The sequence below is a fragment of the Heptranchias perlo genome, chromosome 21 (genome assembly GCF_035084215.1).
Source record: "Heptranchias perlo isolate sHepPer1 chromosome 21, sHepPer1.hap1, whole genome shotgun sequence".
NCBI classification, from domain to species: domain Eukaryota; kingdom Metazoa; phylum Chordata; class Chondrichthyes; order Hexanchiformes; family Hexanchidae; genus Heptranchias; species Heptranchias perlo.
Window position 1 is genome coordinate 17,720,941 of NC_090345.1, and position 15,984 is coordinate 17,736,924.

The 15,984-nt window shown below is 41.3% G+C and overlaps 1 protein-coding gene across 6 annotated transcripts in view; it reads right to left on the bottom strand.

Annotated features, from left to right (window-relative positions):
- The window catches only part of atrnl1b (attractin-like 1b), a 713,064-nt gene that overhangs the window by 618,367 nt on the left and 78,713 nt on the right, over positions 1 to 15,984 (bottom strand). For all 6 annotated transcript variants that reach the window (XM_068002149.1, XM_068002150.1, XM_068002151.1 and 3 more), the window contains exon 5: positions 6,197 to 6,402. In XM_068002149.1, coding sequence (XP_067858250.1) covers positions 6,197 to 6,402 — 206 coding nt within the window. The remainder of the gene's footprint in view (positions 1 to 6,196; positions 6,403 to 15,984) is intronic.

The following is a 15,984-nucleotide window of genomic DNA, read 5'->3' on the forward strand; positions in this document are numbered from 1 at the left end:
TCAAACAGGGGAAATCTTCGAGTATATGGGAGAGGAGTGTTTGGAGGAGAAATGTTAGCTAGGGCACTAGCAGAACTGCCTGCTCTTCTTTGAATAATGCTATGGGATCGAAGTCCATAGCAACAGGCAGACAGAAGCTTCCGTTTAACTCTCATGAGCACCTCTGACAATGTAGCACTTCCCCTCTACAGCATAAAGTTTCAGTTTAGATTATGTGTTCCAAGTCCTGGAGTGGGGCTTGAACCCACAACCCAAGACATGCACTAATCAGAGACTTTCAGCATGGACTTGGAAAGGGCAGGTCATGCTTAACTAATTTAATGATTTTTTTTGAGGCAGTGTAGAAAGTGAATGCAATGGATGTTTATAGAATTGGAATTTCAGAATGTGTTTGATAAGGTGCCACATAAAAGACTTGGTAACAAACATCAAGGCAGATCATTTTAAAGCGAATGTAGCATAGCGAGATGTCTTGGGGACAGAAAGCTGAGTAAATAGATGTTTTTCAGATTGGTGAAACTGGGTAGTGACATGCACCATGGATCTAAACTAGAACCACTTATTTTCCATTTATACAAATGATTAGTATGTAGGCACAAGAGGAATGATATTGAAGTTTGCTGATATCAAATTAGTGGGCATAGCAAACTAAGGAAAAATGTAAGATGTCTGAAGAAAATACTGACAGGTTAGCAGGCAGATGCAGTTCAATGAAGAGAAATGTAAAGTAGGGTAGCTTGAAAAAGGTACAGTGCAAAGAAATATACTCTGGAGGGGACGAATAATCAATCTTTTAAAAGGTGGACATGTCGGCTTAAAAGAAACCATAAGAAAGGCAAATGAGATTCTGGGTTTTAGGTATGGAACATTGAATACAAAAGCAAGTAGGTGGTGTTCATTTATACAGCACCCTCGTTGGGCCACATTTGGAGTTCTGCGTGCTTTTGAGCATCCTATTATAGACTGGGTATTAGGCCCATGGATAGGGTACAGTGAAGATTCACTAGAATGTTACCAGGAATAAGAGGTTATGGTTGTGAGGAGAAAAAAAAATTCTCCCATTCATAAGGAGGATCAAATAGAGATTTTCAAAATTATGAAAGGTTTTGAGGGTAAGCATTGAAAAAATGTTCCACTGGTTGGCAAAAAAAAGTTAATTGCTGTGGGCCTAGGGCTGCACAAAATATTCTTTGCGCTAATATTTCTTGGTTTACTGTACATATTGTAATATAGAAAGGCTGAAGCATATTCCTTGAGGGCTTATGATAACATCTGAGCCTCGAGGTTATTTACCACAGATTCAGACACTATCACTTGAGGCAGACTTGGTACCCCCAATCCCAAGTCAGAAAAGTCCTCAGCACTCCTGGGAACTGATTATTGACCAGACACTAACGAAACACAAAAGGGGGTAGACCCCATCATTGGCAGCTGAGGTTTTCCCCCTCTAAGCTCTAGAGACTTCTAAACTAATGCCATGACTGGCAGGATAGCCCTGGATAGACAGCCAACAGGATGTTAACCAGTGCTCTGTACTGGTAGGTCGTACAGTTTTAGCTGGGTAAACTCCAGCAATACCCTACACTCATATGGGGGCCACCAGGCGTTGGCTCTTACTAACCTGCACCTAAGCTTTCTTGATTTTGTAAGTGGAGAAAGAATGTGCACTCCATATCAGGGAAACAAAGCTAAGTGTGTGGATTTCTCAGCAGTTTGGTTTGGAGACTTAAACATAGCAATTGGTTTCTGTGCACATCTGATACTCAGCTGACAAAAAAAAACTATAAATTGCTTAAGCCTCACTTTTATGACTCCTCCTCATCTGTCGTCCAACTTGCTTCATCCTTGAGACACTCCAACAAAACATGTACAACCTCTAGCTCAGAGGAGTTGTTACTTTTTTTCTGCTCATGGGCAGGTAACCTGGCAGATAGGAAGCTCCTGTGAACCAATTATGTGATTTGAACTGAAGTGAAAAGCCTATTGTACTACACAGTTGGAACTACATTATTATCTGGATTACTTTCACCATATACCCTGCAAATTAAATAGGCAACAGATTTGAAGATTTTGATAAGTAAACATTGGCTCGGAATTTCCTTGATCACATTCATCCCAACAACTACGCCCGTTTTTACGGCGATTTTGTTGATAGGAATTTGTGCCCAAATTTTCTGTGGAGCTCATTTGCCTACAAGAACGCTAAAACAGATGTAAAACAAGCGCAAATGCAGCGCCACTAATAGGGATGACAAGTGTGCTGCCATGGCGCCTCATGTCTCTGCTGCTCCACTTCCTCTATTATGCCTTACAGGTGTATGTCCATTGGAAAGGCCATTCCAGCTGCTTAGATCATCTTAATATGTATGGGGGTGGGGGGGGGGGGCTGTAAACTTCCAAGTACACCAAGACTGACAGCACCTGGGTTAAGTACAATGCAGAACACGGAGAAAAAAAAATTAGGAATTTCAAACTCTGGAAATCACCAATATCAGGTGACTTCGGGCTTGGGTGTAAATCTACGCAGAGCATTGCTGGCATAAATGTAGCAAACTCATGTGAGCTTGTCTTTTGCGTGGCAGGCGGAGCTATTATAAATGAGTGGAAGAGGGTTTCGGCAGATAAAGCTTGGAAGCGATGCAATCAAGAAAATTCACGCATATGTAAAGCTAATGCAAATCATTTACACACTTGTAAAGAAATAGCGCTATGCTGTTCTTGCACTGTAGTTATGCCAAAAAGTTCCAGGAAACTTTGGGTTATTAGATCCAAGTAAAGTAGCATTCTTTTGATTAACTGAAGTATCTTAAGGTTAGAACAGGAAGCAATGGAGAAAATTCTGTCAATGTCCAAATTTTCACGGAACAAAGCATTGTCGTCACTAGTAATCTTTTCTCGTCACATTTAAAATTAAAATCAATCAAGAAGTACCACAACTTGTCTAATACATCCAGACCCATATCAAAGCGCATCTAGAAAAGAAAGCAGGAATGCCTGTGTTCAAACAGTCGACTCCAATTAAGAATTGCTTGTATTAAAGTATGGTTGAATAACAGTTATAAACCAATTCAGAGATCTCAAAGCTCTCGGAAAGTTATTTTAAGTCTTTGCTGTCACTCAACAGCTTTCATTTAATTATCTATATTTTTAGTGGAACATTTCCCAATGAGACATAGCTCAAATCTGAAGATGAAAGCGTGCTTTTTCAGCATTGCTTTCAACATCAGAGACCAAAGTTCCAATCAAAATATCTGTTTGGTGTGTTTATCTTTTTTAGAGAGGCTCTTTTTGGACAGGCTTTGCCATTGCAGCCTCAAGTCAACATTGTGCTGGTATGCATTTATTATTTTAAACAAACAAAAAATAGAACTTAATCCTTTCTCAAAGCAGTATTCTAATGTCAACTACAGATTTAATCAGCAATGGCCTTACAGAAAATTTCAGTCTGACTACTTTTATTGAGCGTGAGTATTTTCTGGCAATTGGTTAAGTGAAGTCAAATATGAGATTAATGATGCTTGCAGGAAGGAAAAAAAACAACTTCTATGCGAGATATTCTGCTATAGGCATCTGTGTCCACATGATGGTGCAACTGACCCTTGCAGTTTCATGACATATCATTGCAGTCTCTACGGACTGGAACAGAGACAGACACACCAGAGGTACTTCTTTTTTCCAAAGCACAAAGTGAAGACTAACTACGAATAAGTAAATTACAATTAACAATAGCCGATACTGAAACTTTTCTGGCAAGAGGAAAGATTAGGTAGATAAGCCATGTGGAGGAAAAAAAAATTGTTCAAGAAACAATGTTGTAGAAATGAATGGCTCAGAATTTGCTGGAGCAGGGCAGCTCACAGCGTGTCCTGCTAGTTAGAATTTTTCCCACACTCTCCAGCTCGAAAAATGTTTATCCTCTAAGTTGCTGGAAGTGGAAGCTGATAATGGCATGGCGAGGGCAACGGCATATCTGGGTCATCGGTGAACGACGGGACCATCAATCGTCTCCTTAACCAAAAGATTTAAGGATTGAGAAAGAAATAGAGGAAGGATGGAGAAGGAGAAATAAAAGAGAGGGGGAAAGAAAGATTGGATTAAGAGAAATAAGAGAGACAGAAAGGAAAACTAAAAAAAAGGTTTAAAAATTTAAACAAGCATCTATGGACCTGATTTTCAGCAGGACAAGAAACAAAGATCACACTTCAGACTTTTTTTTTTAAAAAGGGGGAACTGGAATTTCTTTTTAGGTACTGCTGCGAGGGTTATTTTCCTTATACTGCAGCAACTGTTATTCTTTCATTCCTAGTTATGTCAGTGTACTGACATAGTCCCCTGGACTGAGGTCACCAAAGTCTGACTGAAGTTACACACCAAGGCATTGTTTATTAAAAGCAAGATCACAATTATTTTCATGTAAACCCCAACAATTTTTTCTTTTATTATCCCAAAATCAGTGGCAGGCTAGAGCCATAACAATAAACACAGGTTCTTAAATGTCACTTTTAATTTTTTAAAAACTCTACGGGCGAGAGTCTGATGGTAGGCCCCATAAGTGTCATTTAACTTGTTTTTAAAAAAAGTCACTTGCTTACTTTCTTGAATTTTAACAATATTTAAAATATATATTTTTAATTAATTCTCTCTGAATTTACCTGTGTTTTTTTTTTAAGGGTCCAATTTTTCCCCCCAGTTTTCTACACTAAAAATAAAACCTGGGTTTTCAAATTGGCAATAGAGTGTCTGTAATGTCCCTTAGCAACAAATAATGGTGGGCATGCGAGATTTTCACATCCTGTCCTATTAAGCTATGGATCTGGGATTGCATCTGGAGAAAGCATTTGGAGCTGGGTAACACTAGTATAAATTACTATTCGTTTTATTAGTTACAGTCTGTCACTGGTGGTAATGGCAGCAGAAAATTGAGGTGATGAAATAAGTAATCACAAAAGGACATTAAAGCACACTGGCTTAAACATAAATTTTCCTGCAGTGTTTTAGTACTACTAAATAAACATAATGACAATCTTGAATTGTAAAAAAGATTTATCTTTCTCCCAGATTGAAAAGATTAGGCAAGGTATTTTTAGTGAATTTCCAAAGAACATATGCAATGCATTTCTGCTTTTAGTACAAAATGTTTCAAAAGGGAAAACCCTGGAGCTGGTGAAAATGTACGGTAATGGGAGAGCACTTCCATTTGACTTAAGTGTATAAACCAATAATCAGTAATTAAGAAACACACCCAACTGCTTGCTAAATATTAAACATTACTTATTAAAATCAAGCCTGCTTAATCCCCCAGACACTAACAGCACATTTCTTTCATTAACAAAAATCACATTACATTTTTGTAGATCACATCTACAATGGACACCATTGTTAAATCTCAGCTTACTCCATTCAAAATAGCAGTTGGATATTTGGTCACGCCATGCAAATTCACACCACTGATTGGCAGGCATCAGCATGTGATCTGCATATTTGAGCAGAACAAATTGGTCAAATCAGATTTCATGATGTTAACCAACAATGATGCGATCCACATCTGCATCTTTAGAAGTATTTTTATTTAGAAGGGAAATAAGCATTTGCCAGTTTTAAGTAGACTCAATTTGGATTACTGGTAAGAAACATTTAACTGTTAGACACACAATCTGGAGTATTCCTTCAAATTCCAAGGCCACACAATGCAAATAAAGAAACGGCCAAATAGCCCATGCTTGCTATTAAATCAATATTACAGTCATGTGCTCTCCCAATCTTATTTAATCTCCAGGAGACCAATAACCTCTTCCAGGAGATTAAATGGCTTTCATGTGGGATGGGGAGTATATATATATTGTATGCACAAGGCATTGCAGTTACACAGAATTTTACAGCAGAGAATCAGGCCATTCGGCCCAAAAGGTCTACGCCAGTGTTTATGCTCCACATGAGCCTCCTCCCACTTTATTTCATCTCACCCTACCAATATATCCTTCTATTCCTTTCTTCCTCACTTAGTTATCTACTTTCCTTTTAAATGCATCTATGCGGTAGTGAGTTCCACATTCTCACCACTCTCCAAGTAAAGAAGTTTGTCCTGAAGTTGTGTGGGATAGGCTGGATAGGCCAGTTGTTCTTTTGCTGTCCATCATTGTTCCTATGTTCATATTTTCATTTCATAGTGGTCCTGCAGTGAAATCAAGCAACTCACCTTGCCAGCTATCATTGCAGACACAGAGTTTCTCTCCAGTTAGGTCACAGTAGCCATGATCTGGGCTCCCACAGTTGTCCTTACAATATGGAATGTCACAAGCTTCCCCCTTCCAATATTTATCACATTCACAGAACACCCTGCCAATGGTACTTCCAGTAACACACTTTCCATGGCCTGAGCAATTGTTTGGGCAGGAATTAATCCTTTTAAAAAAAAAGAAAGATAGATTAAAATCCTCAAATAATATAGCTTGCTTATAGCATAATGAGAATGCACACCACTATAATTATGAACATTGCAGCTCTCCTCACAACCACGATTATATTACAAATAAGTTTTTTTTAAAGAGAAGTGTTTTTCTTATTCTAAAAAGGTACAAAAATGACCAGGAACACATTAAAAAGAAAATGTTCAAGATACTGATTCAAATCACGATTTATACACTTAATTACGCGGGCTGTTTTGCAGCCTCTCAAGGAACAGCCAAAATATTCTGTGCTCCAGTGTAGAGCACAGGCCAAATATTATTGCAAATGCTGATTATTCACAACATTTGAGGGTTTGGGGAAGAGGCAAAACAAAGGAATGATCAAAGAGGAGGGCATTTTAGGAAGTTTTTGAAGGCTAAATGCTTTGAGATAATTGTCAGCTTTCCAAAAAGGAGATTGGAATAAAGAATAATCTGGAGTCAGATGAGCTGAGTGTGCAGACAGAGACACATAGCTAGAAAAGATGTGAGATTTGAAGATGAACACTGCCCAAAATGCTTGGTAACAACAATGAAAAAGATGCAGATAATATCATGCCATCACAGGAGCTAATGTTTATATGTTGCACATATAGTTCCTTTCAATAACAACTATTGATTTCAAATAGAATTTTACAACAGAATATAACAATACACTGAGAATCAAAAGAAGAATACTCTCCAAAGGAGAAGCTATTATAAACAGCACTTACTCTATTGGGCTTTTCATATAACAAGATACTTACGAAAAGCAATTTATATTCATAGATGCCTTCAATGAAACAAACCCAACAATTTCACAAAGAATTTCTCTCTCCACAGCTCATAACATTAAGGGGAATTTCTGCCCATATTTTATTCCAATATTGACTACCGTGGAGGGTTTTAGCAAAAAAATTAAGGACCAGTTTCATTCTAGTTTCCAAATCCCTCCATGGTCTCACTCCTCCCTATCTCTGTAACCTCCTCCAGCCCTACAACCCTCCGAGATCTCTGTGCTCCTCCAATTCTTGCCTCTTGCGCATCCCCTCCTTTAAGATGCTCCTTAAAACTACCTCTTTGACCAAGCTTTTGGTCTTCTGTCTTAATATCTCATGTGCCACGGTGTCAAATCTTGTTTGAAAATGCTCCCGTGAAGCGCCTTGGGACATTTTACTACGTTAAAGGCACTATATAAATGCAAGTTGTCGTTGAAGTAGTTGAGAGCATGACTAGTTTTAGGCACTGCTACACACAAACTATTCTGCTACTCCAAAGACATTAGTATTCATCTAACAATGACAAACATTGTACTAGTGATGTTAAATTCTAAGATTAAGTTTATCTTAGGGGCAGGGCATTTAAAAAAAGTGTTTTTGCCTTCACTGAAACTTCTGCGGTGTTCTTCTACACCCTTCCTTACACAGGGTGGCTTCTCAGTCATTGTCACAGTTCAGGATTCTTTTGTAATTTCCTCACAGGAAAAGACTTAGACATAAGCAATTTCACAATATGTTCTGAGCAAGAGCTGCCTAAAATGCCCCATGCTAAATTGGGATTCCATATATGATGAAGGGTTCTGTGGGATGGGCAGTTGTTTTGCCTAGATTACAAACAATGGCCAAATTGTTAGCAATGGGGAGGGTGAGCAGGCAGAGGTCGTGGTCCACATTGGGACCAACGACATAGGTAGGAAGGGAGATGAGGTCCTGCATCAAGAATTTAGGGAGCGAGGTAGCAGATTAAAGAGCAGGACCTCAAAGGTTGTAATCTCTGGATTACTCCCAGTGCCACGGGCTAGTGAGTATAGAAATAGGAGGATAGAACAGATGAATGCGTGGCTAAAGAGTTGGTGCAGGAGGGAGGGTTTCAGTTTCCTGGATCACTGGGCCTGCTTCTGGGGAAGGTGGGACTTGTACAAGTCGGACGGGTTGCATCTGAACCAGAGCGGGACAAATATCCTTGCGGGGAGGTTTGCTAGCACTGTTGGGGGGGGTTTAAACTAACTTGGCAGGGGGATGGGATACAGAGTGGAGCTACAATAGGGGGTGATGTGCAGCCAAATATAGAGAAAAAAAACAAGTCAGCTTGGAAGACAGGGCAAATATGTGAGGGCAAGGCTGGATGGCATCTATTTTACTGCAAGGAGTCTTGCGAATAAGGTGGATGAACTGAAGGTGTTGATAAACACATGGGAGTATGATATTGTTGCTGTCACAGAGACATGGTTGAGGGAGGGGCAAGACTGGCAGCTCAATATTCCGGGGTACAGAATCTTCAGGCGAGACAGAGGGGGAGGTACAAGAGGAGGGGGGGTCGCAATATTAATTAAAGAATCAATTACTGCCATAAGGAGGGATGATATATTAGCAGGTTCCTCTAATGAGGCCATATGGGTGGAGCTTAAAAACAAAAAGGGGGCAAGCACTTTGATGGGAGTGTACTATAGGCCCCCAAACAGTCAGGGGGAGATAGAGGAACAGATATGTAGGCAAATCTCAGAAAATTGTGCAAATAATAGGGTAATAATAGTGGGGGATTTCAATTTCCCCAATATTAACTGGGATACTCAGTGTAAAAGGCATAGAGGGTACAAAATTCTTAATGTGCATCCAGGAGAGCTTTTTGAGCCAGCATGTAGAAAGTCCTACAAGAGAGAGGGCGGTACTGGACCTAATTCTAGGGAATGTGGCCGGCCAAGTGGAAGAAGTGCTAGTAGGTGAGCACTTTGGTGACAGTGACCATAATTCGGTGAGATTTAAGGTGGTCGTGGAAAAGGATAGGGAGCGGCCGGAAATAAAGGTTCTAAATTGGGGGAAGGCCGATTTTAATACGATAAGGCAGGATCTGGCCAAAATGGACTGGGATCAGCTGCTTGTAGGAAAATCCGCATCGGAGCAATGGGAGTCTTTCAGAAGGGAGATTGAGACCATACAATGGCAACATGTTCCCGTAAAGGTCAAGGGTGGTTCCAAGAACTCCAGGGAACCTTGGATGTCAGGGGATATACGAGAATGGATTAGGAAAAAAAGGAGGGCTTTTGGCAGATACAAAAGGCTAAAGACGGAGGAAGCCCTAGAGGAGTACAAAAAGTGCAGGGGGATACTTAAAAAAGAAATTAGGAGATCAAGGAGGGGCCATGAAATAACACTGGCGAGCAAAATAAAGGAAAATCCTAAGATGTTTTATAAGTATATTAAGGGTAAGAGGATGACTAGGGAAAAAATAGGGCCCATTAGGGACAAAAATGGCAATCTGTGTGTGGAGCCGGCAGATGTAGGAGGGGTTCTAAATGAATTTTTTGCATCTGTTTTCACTATGGAGAAGGACGACGTAGACAGAGAAATACGGCAGGGGGACTGTGATATACTCGAACATATTAACATCGAGCGGGAGGAGGTATTGGCGGTTTTAGCAGGCCTAAAAATGGATAAATCCCCAGGCCCGGACGAAATGTATCCCAGGCTACTGTGTGAGGCAAAGGAGGAGATTGCGGGGGCTCTGACACATATATTCAGAACCTCTCTGGCCACAGGGGATGTGCCAGAGGACTGGAGAACCGCTAATGTAATACCATTATTCAAGAAGGGGAGTAGGGAAAAACCGGGGAACTACAGGCCAGTGAGCCGAACATCAGTGGTAGGAAAATTATTGGAAAAAATTCTGAAGGACAAAATTAGTCTCCACTTGGAGAAGCAAGGATTAATCAGGGATAGTCAACATGGCTTTGTCAAGGGAAGATCATGTCTGACTAATTTGATTGAATTTTTTGAGGGGGTGACTAGGCGTGTGGATGAGGGTAACGCAGTGGATGTGGTATACATGGATTTCAGTAAGGCCTTCGATAAAGTCCCCCACAGGAGACTGGTCAAGAAGATACGAGCCCATGGAATCCAGGGTGCCTTGGCACTTTGGATACAAAACTGGCTTAGTGGCAGAAGGCAGAGGGTGATGGTCGAAGGTTGTTTTTGTGACTGGAAGCCTGTGGCCAGTGGGGTACCACAGGGATCGGTGCTGGGTCCCTTGCTGTTTGTGGTCTACATTAATGACTTGGATATGAATGTAAAAGGTATGATCAGTAAGTTCGCTGATGATACAAAAATTGGTAGGGTGGTAAATAGCGAGGAGGATAGCCTCAGTCTGCAGGACGATATAGATGGGTTGGTCAGATGGGCGGAACAGTGGCAAATGGAATTTAACCCGGAAAAGTGCGAGGTGATGCACTTTGGAGGGACTAACAAGGCAAGGGAATACACAATGAATGGGAGGACCCTAGGCAAGACAGAGGGTCAGAGGGATCTTGGTGTGCAAGTTCACAGATCCCTGAAGGCAGCGGACTTGGTAGATAAGGTGGTAAAGAAGGCATATGGGAAATTTGCCTTTATTAGCCGAGGCATAGAATATAAGAGCAAGGAGGTTATGATGGAGCTGTATAAAACACTGGTTAGGCCACAGCTGGAGTACTGTGTGCAGTTCTGGTCGCCGCACTACAGGAAGGATGTGATCGCTTTGGAGAGGGTGCAGAGGAGATTCACCAGGATGTTACCAGGGCTGGAGCGCTTCAGCTATGAAGAGAGACTGGGAAGATTGGGTTTGTTTTCCTTGGAGCAGAGGAGGCTGAGGGGGGACATGATTGAGGTGTACAAAATTATGAGGGGCACAGATAGGATGGATACTAAGGAGCTTTTTCCCTTCGTTGAGGGTTCTATAACAAGGGGACATAGATTCAAGGTAAAAGGCGGGAGGTTTAGAGGGGATTTTAGAAAGAACTTTTTCACCCAGAGGGTGGTTGGAGTCTGGAACTCACTGCCTGAAAGGGTTGTGGAGGCAGGAACCCTCACAACATTCAAGAACCATTTGGATGAGCACTTGAAATGCCATAGCATACAAGGCTACGGACCAAATGCTGGAATATGGGATTAGAGTAGACAGGGCTGATGGCCGGCGTGGACACGATGGGCCGAAGGGCCTCTATCCGTGCTGTATAACTCTATGACTCTATGACTCTATTATTTGGAATCTATGCATAACAACTGCCCATCCCACCTATTAATTAGCACCTTGGTATTGTCAAATTCTTTTGATCTCTACTAGTCTCCAAAGAAAGGCTGTTAAAAATGAGGACACGGATACATAAGTCAGACAAGCAGCAGAAAGGCTGCAAAGAGGAAAATACCTCTGCCCAGGCTCAGTCAAGATGCAGAACGAGATTATGCTTTTAAATAGAGTTAAATGACCCGCCAGCATAGACTAGTGTATGCACGTTCTTTATTTTTATAATAGCACTCAAACAGAAGTTATATTGATTGCACCAGGGTGGTCTCATCGGACTCAGTTATGTTATGTTTATTGCAGAATAAAAGGAGTTTGCAAATAAAGCAGAATGTCATCTCGCCTTATGGTTTGCATTTGGACAGAATGAACAAGCACATGTGCAGAAGACAGTTTAATTGTTGCACTCGCAGGTCCCACTGCCTAGTGGGTATAGATGATGTGGAGATGCCAGTGATGGACTGGGGTTGACAACTGTAAACAATTTTACAACACCAAGTTATAGTCCAACAATTTTATTTGCAAATCACAAGCTTTGGGAGGCTTCCTCCTTCCTCAGGTGAATGTGGAAATGAAATCCTCGATCCTTTCGCATTTATAAATCACAGAACAATACCTGGTGATTACAGATAATCTTTCCAACTGCCCGTTGCCAAGGCAATCAAAGTGTTCAGACAGAGAGGTGTTACCTACAGGGCCACCGAATATACAAACAACCCAAAAAAATATATACCCGAAGGTCGGTGGCTGAATGTCCTTGACTGCTGAAGTGTTCCCCGACTGGGAGGGAACCCTCCTGTCTGGCGATTGTTGCGCGGTGTCCGTTCATCCGTTGTCGCAGCGTCTGCATGGTCTCGCCAATGTACCATGCTCTGGGGCATCCTTTCCTGCAACGTATGAGGTAGACAACGTTGGCCGAGTCACAGGAGTATGAACCGTGCACCTGGTGGGTGGTGTCCTCTCGTGTGATGGTGGTATCTGTGTCGATGATCTGGCATGTCTTGCAGAGGTTACCGTGGCAGGGTTGTGTGGTGTCGTGGACGCTGTTCTCCTGAAAGCTGGGTAATTTGCTGCGAACGATGGTCTGTTTGAGGTTTGGTGGCTGTTTGAAGGAGAGTAGTGGAGGTGTGGGGATGGCCATAGCGAGGTGTTCGTCGTCATTGATGACATGTTGAAGGCTGCGGAGAACATGGCGTAGTTTCTCCGCTCCGGGGAAGTACTGGACGACGAAGGGCACTCTGTTGGTTGCGTCCCGTGTTAGTCTTCTGAGGAGGTCTATGCGATTTTTCGCTGTGGCCCGTCCGAACTGTCGATCGATGAGTCGAGCGTCATATCCCGTTCTTACTAGGGCGTCTTTCAGCGTATGTAGGTGTCCATCGCGTTCCTCCTCGTCTGAGCAGACCCTGTGTATTCGCAGGGCCTGTCCATAGGGGATGGCCTCTTTGACGTGGTTAGGGTGGAAGCTTGAAAAGAGGATTTTGTATATTCGGTGGCCCTGTAGGTAACACCTCTCTGTCTGAACACTTTGGTTGCCTTGGCAACGGGCAGTTGGAAAGACTATCTGCAATCACCAGGTATTGTTCTGTGATTTATAAATGCGAAAGGTTCGAGGATTTCATTTCCACATTCACCTGAGGAAGGAGGAAGCCTCCGAAAGCTTGTGATTTGCAAATAAAATTGTTGGACTATAACTTGGTGTTGTAAAATTGTTTACAATAGTGGGTATAGGGCAGTGGGAGCTAGCTTCCATGATAAGCAAGTGACACTACTGAATTAAAGTAGATTTCTGTGGCAGATGCAAATTCTTTAACAATCATATTTAATAAAAAAACTTAAGTCTCAATAATAAATTCACTAGAACTTCAACTCAAGTTTCCTGAACTGTGTTAGAGAAATTCAGTTTGTACCATCACATATTTTCATAACCTGGTCCGTGAAAATTTTAATTTTTACTTGAAGGCTGACTTCATTGCAACAAGTTTCCCCAGTAAACTGACCCAAGTGAGTTATTTGGTCACAAAATGCGGTTGCACAGAAATAACATCTGACCTTTTAAAACAAATGTAAATTTCACCCTTGTTGAAACTCAACATGCAGACTTGGTATCTTAAAAAAGTGTCCTCTCACTGGCCCCAAGTAGCTCCCTTTTCTTGTAACCAGCATAACAAGTGAGATTGATTGATGTTATTTTCTTTGGCAATGGTTTAGGATTCGATAAAATTCAAGATGTTTGCCAACAATACTAACTTTTATCTTTTGGCCACATTTTATAATTTTATTTTACAAAAAATGAACAATGGGATAAACCAACTCTGATCAAACTAATCAAATTTTACTGGTGGAAAAGTGCTGGTCTGTGCATACTGAATGTAACTGACAATAATGAAACTTGATCTCCACGTCAACACCATCTTTATCATCTAATATTTTTGATTGAAACATGTAATGGCTTTAAAATTTAAATCCTAAATGAGTTCCACTACATTCGACAAAATCACCCATATTCAAGGACACAACCATCTAGCCAACTAAACTGCTGCTGTATTCCCATGCATGGTTAAAATTAATTCTGTTGTAGTGTTTCAACTATGATTTGCACTCCATACACAAATGCATATTTGACTCATCTCCAGTCACATCCCTCTGGTAAACAGCTGCTTTGGCAGAAAATAGTGATGCCACTCAGGATACTATTAACATTTCTCCACTCGACAGGGAATGCCTTATCAGAGCCACATAGAATTTAATGTACTTATCAAAAACCCAATTATTTGTGTGCTGCATTAGCATATGACTGCCCATTGACACAGTGTTTATACCTAATCTTTGAAGAAATGATGAATGTATAGTTAGTTAGTATTAGATTATCTTATTCAAAAAAAGTTACACAAATTTAAACAAGCCAGCTACTACCTTACTTTTCTTAATCAGATGCCTTTGCTAAATTTGGTTTGCTAGAACATAAAAAAGAATTCCTATTGATTAAAGTTACTGACCTTGATCTGAAATTAAAAACCACTGATAAATATAGTACTGAACATAGTTTATTTGATTGGTCACTTGAATGATTTGTGTATAAAGTGCAATGGTAGATAGAACATGCAACAGGACTGAATATAATACTCCTGATTCCTCTCAGGTTGCAAAGGGAAAAAAGGCAGAGGTATTCTTCATTAAGTTGCCTTCCATGATTACCAATTGATCTAAATAGTTGTGAGTATCCGATAGAACCACCGCAATTTATGTATTTGCACACTTTTCCCCTCACCTCCCACTCCCACATTATATAGACATTAATGTGTAGCCTTGTTCTGCAATTGGAAGGCCATGAGAATGGAGACTCCATCTTGATGGAGAAATTTGTTACTGGAGACAAGAGTTAGAGAATTGTTCACTATTGAAAATGGGAATTGAAAAAGAGTGTTTCTTTGGAAAATTACTCAGCCCTTCTGAATAGGCATCCATCACTGTCGTTGGCAATGAGGCCATGAAAATAAAATGGGGGCGGGAGCAAGGGGAAGGGAAAAGGGTACAAATACATAGAAACTCACGAATATTTAGATCAGTTGGTAATCATGGAAGGAAATTAAAAGAATATCTGTCACGTTGCTTGTCCGTTGTCCAGTATTGGATGAGCAGAAATTTCATCCAATTAAACATTGGGAATACCGAAGCCATTGCCTTCGGTCCACGCCACAGACTCCATTCCCTAGCCACCGACTCCATCCCTCTCACCGGCCACTGTCTGAGGTTGAACCAGACTGTTCGCAACCTTGGCATCCTATCTGACCCTGAGCTGAGCTTCCGACCACATATCTGCTCCATTACCAAGACCGCCTACTTCCACCTCCATAACATGCCCATCTCAACCCATCTTCTGTTGAAACCCTCATTCATTTCTTTGTTACCTCTAGACTCAACTATTCCAATGCTCTCCTGGCCGGCCACCCACCTTCCATCCTCCATAAACTTGAGCTCATCCAAAACTGTTGCCTGATTCCTAACTCACACCAAGTCCCGGTCACCCATCACCCTTGTCCTCACTAACCTACATTGGCTCCTGGTCGGGAACGCCTCGATTTTAAAATTCTCATCCTTCTTTACTCACAGGAACTCACCCCTCCTTATCTCTAACTTCCTCCAGCCCTACAAGCCTCAGATTTCTGTGCTCCTCCAATTCTGGCCTCTTGCACATCCCTGATTTTTTTTTTTTTTTTTTTAAATCGCTCCACCATTGACAGCCATGCCTTCAGCTGCCGAGGCCCTAAGATCTGGAATTCCCTCCCTAAACCCCTCTGCCTCTCTACCACTCTCTCCTCCTTTAAGAGACTCCTTAAAACCTACCTCTTTGACCAAGCTTTTGGTCACCTATCTTAATACCTCCTCGTGTGGTTCGGTGTCAAATTTTGTTTTATAACGTTCCTGTGAACCACCTTGGGACATTTTACTATGTTAAAAAGGTGCTATATAAATGCAAGTTGAAGTCATAGAAAATATAATACACAAA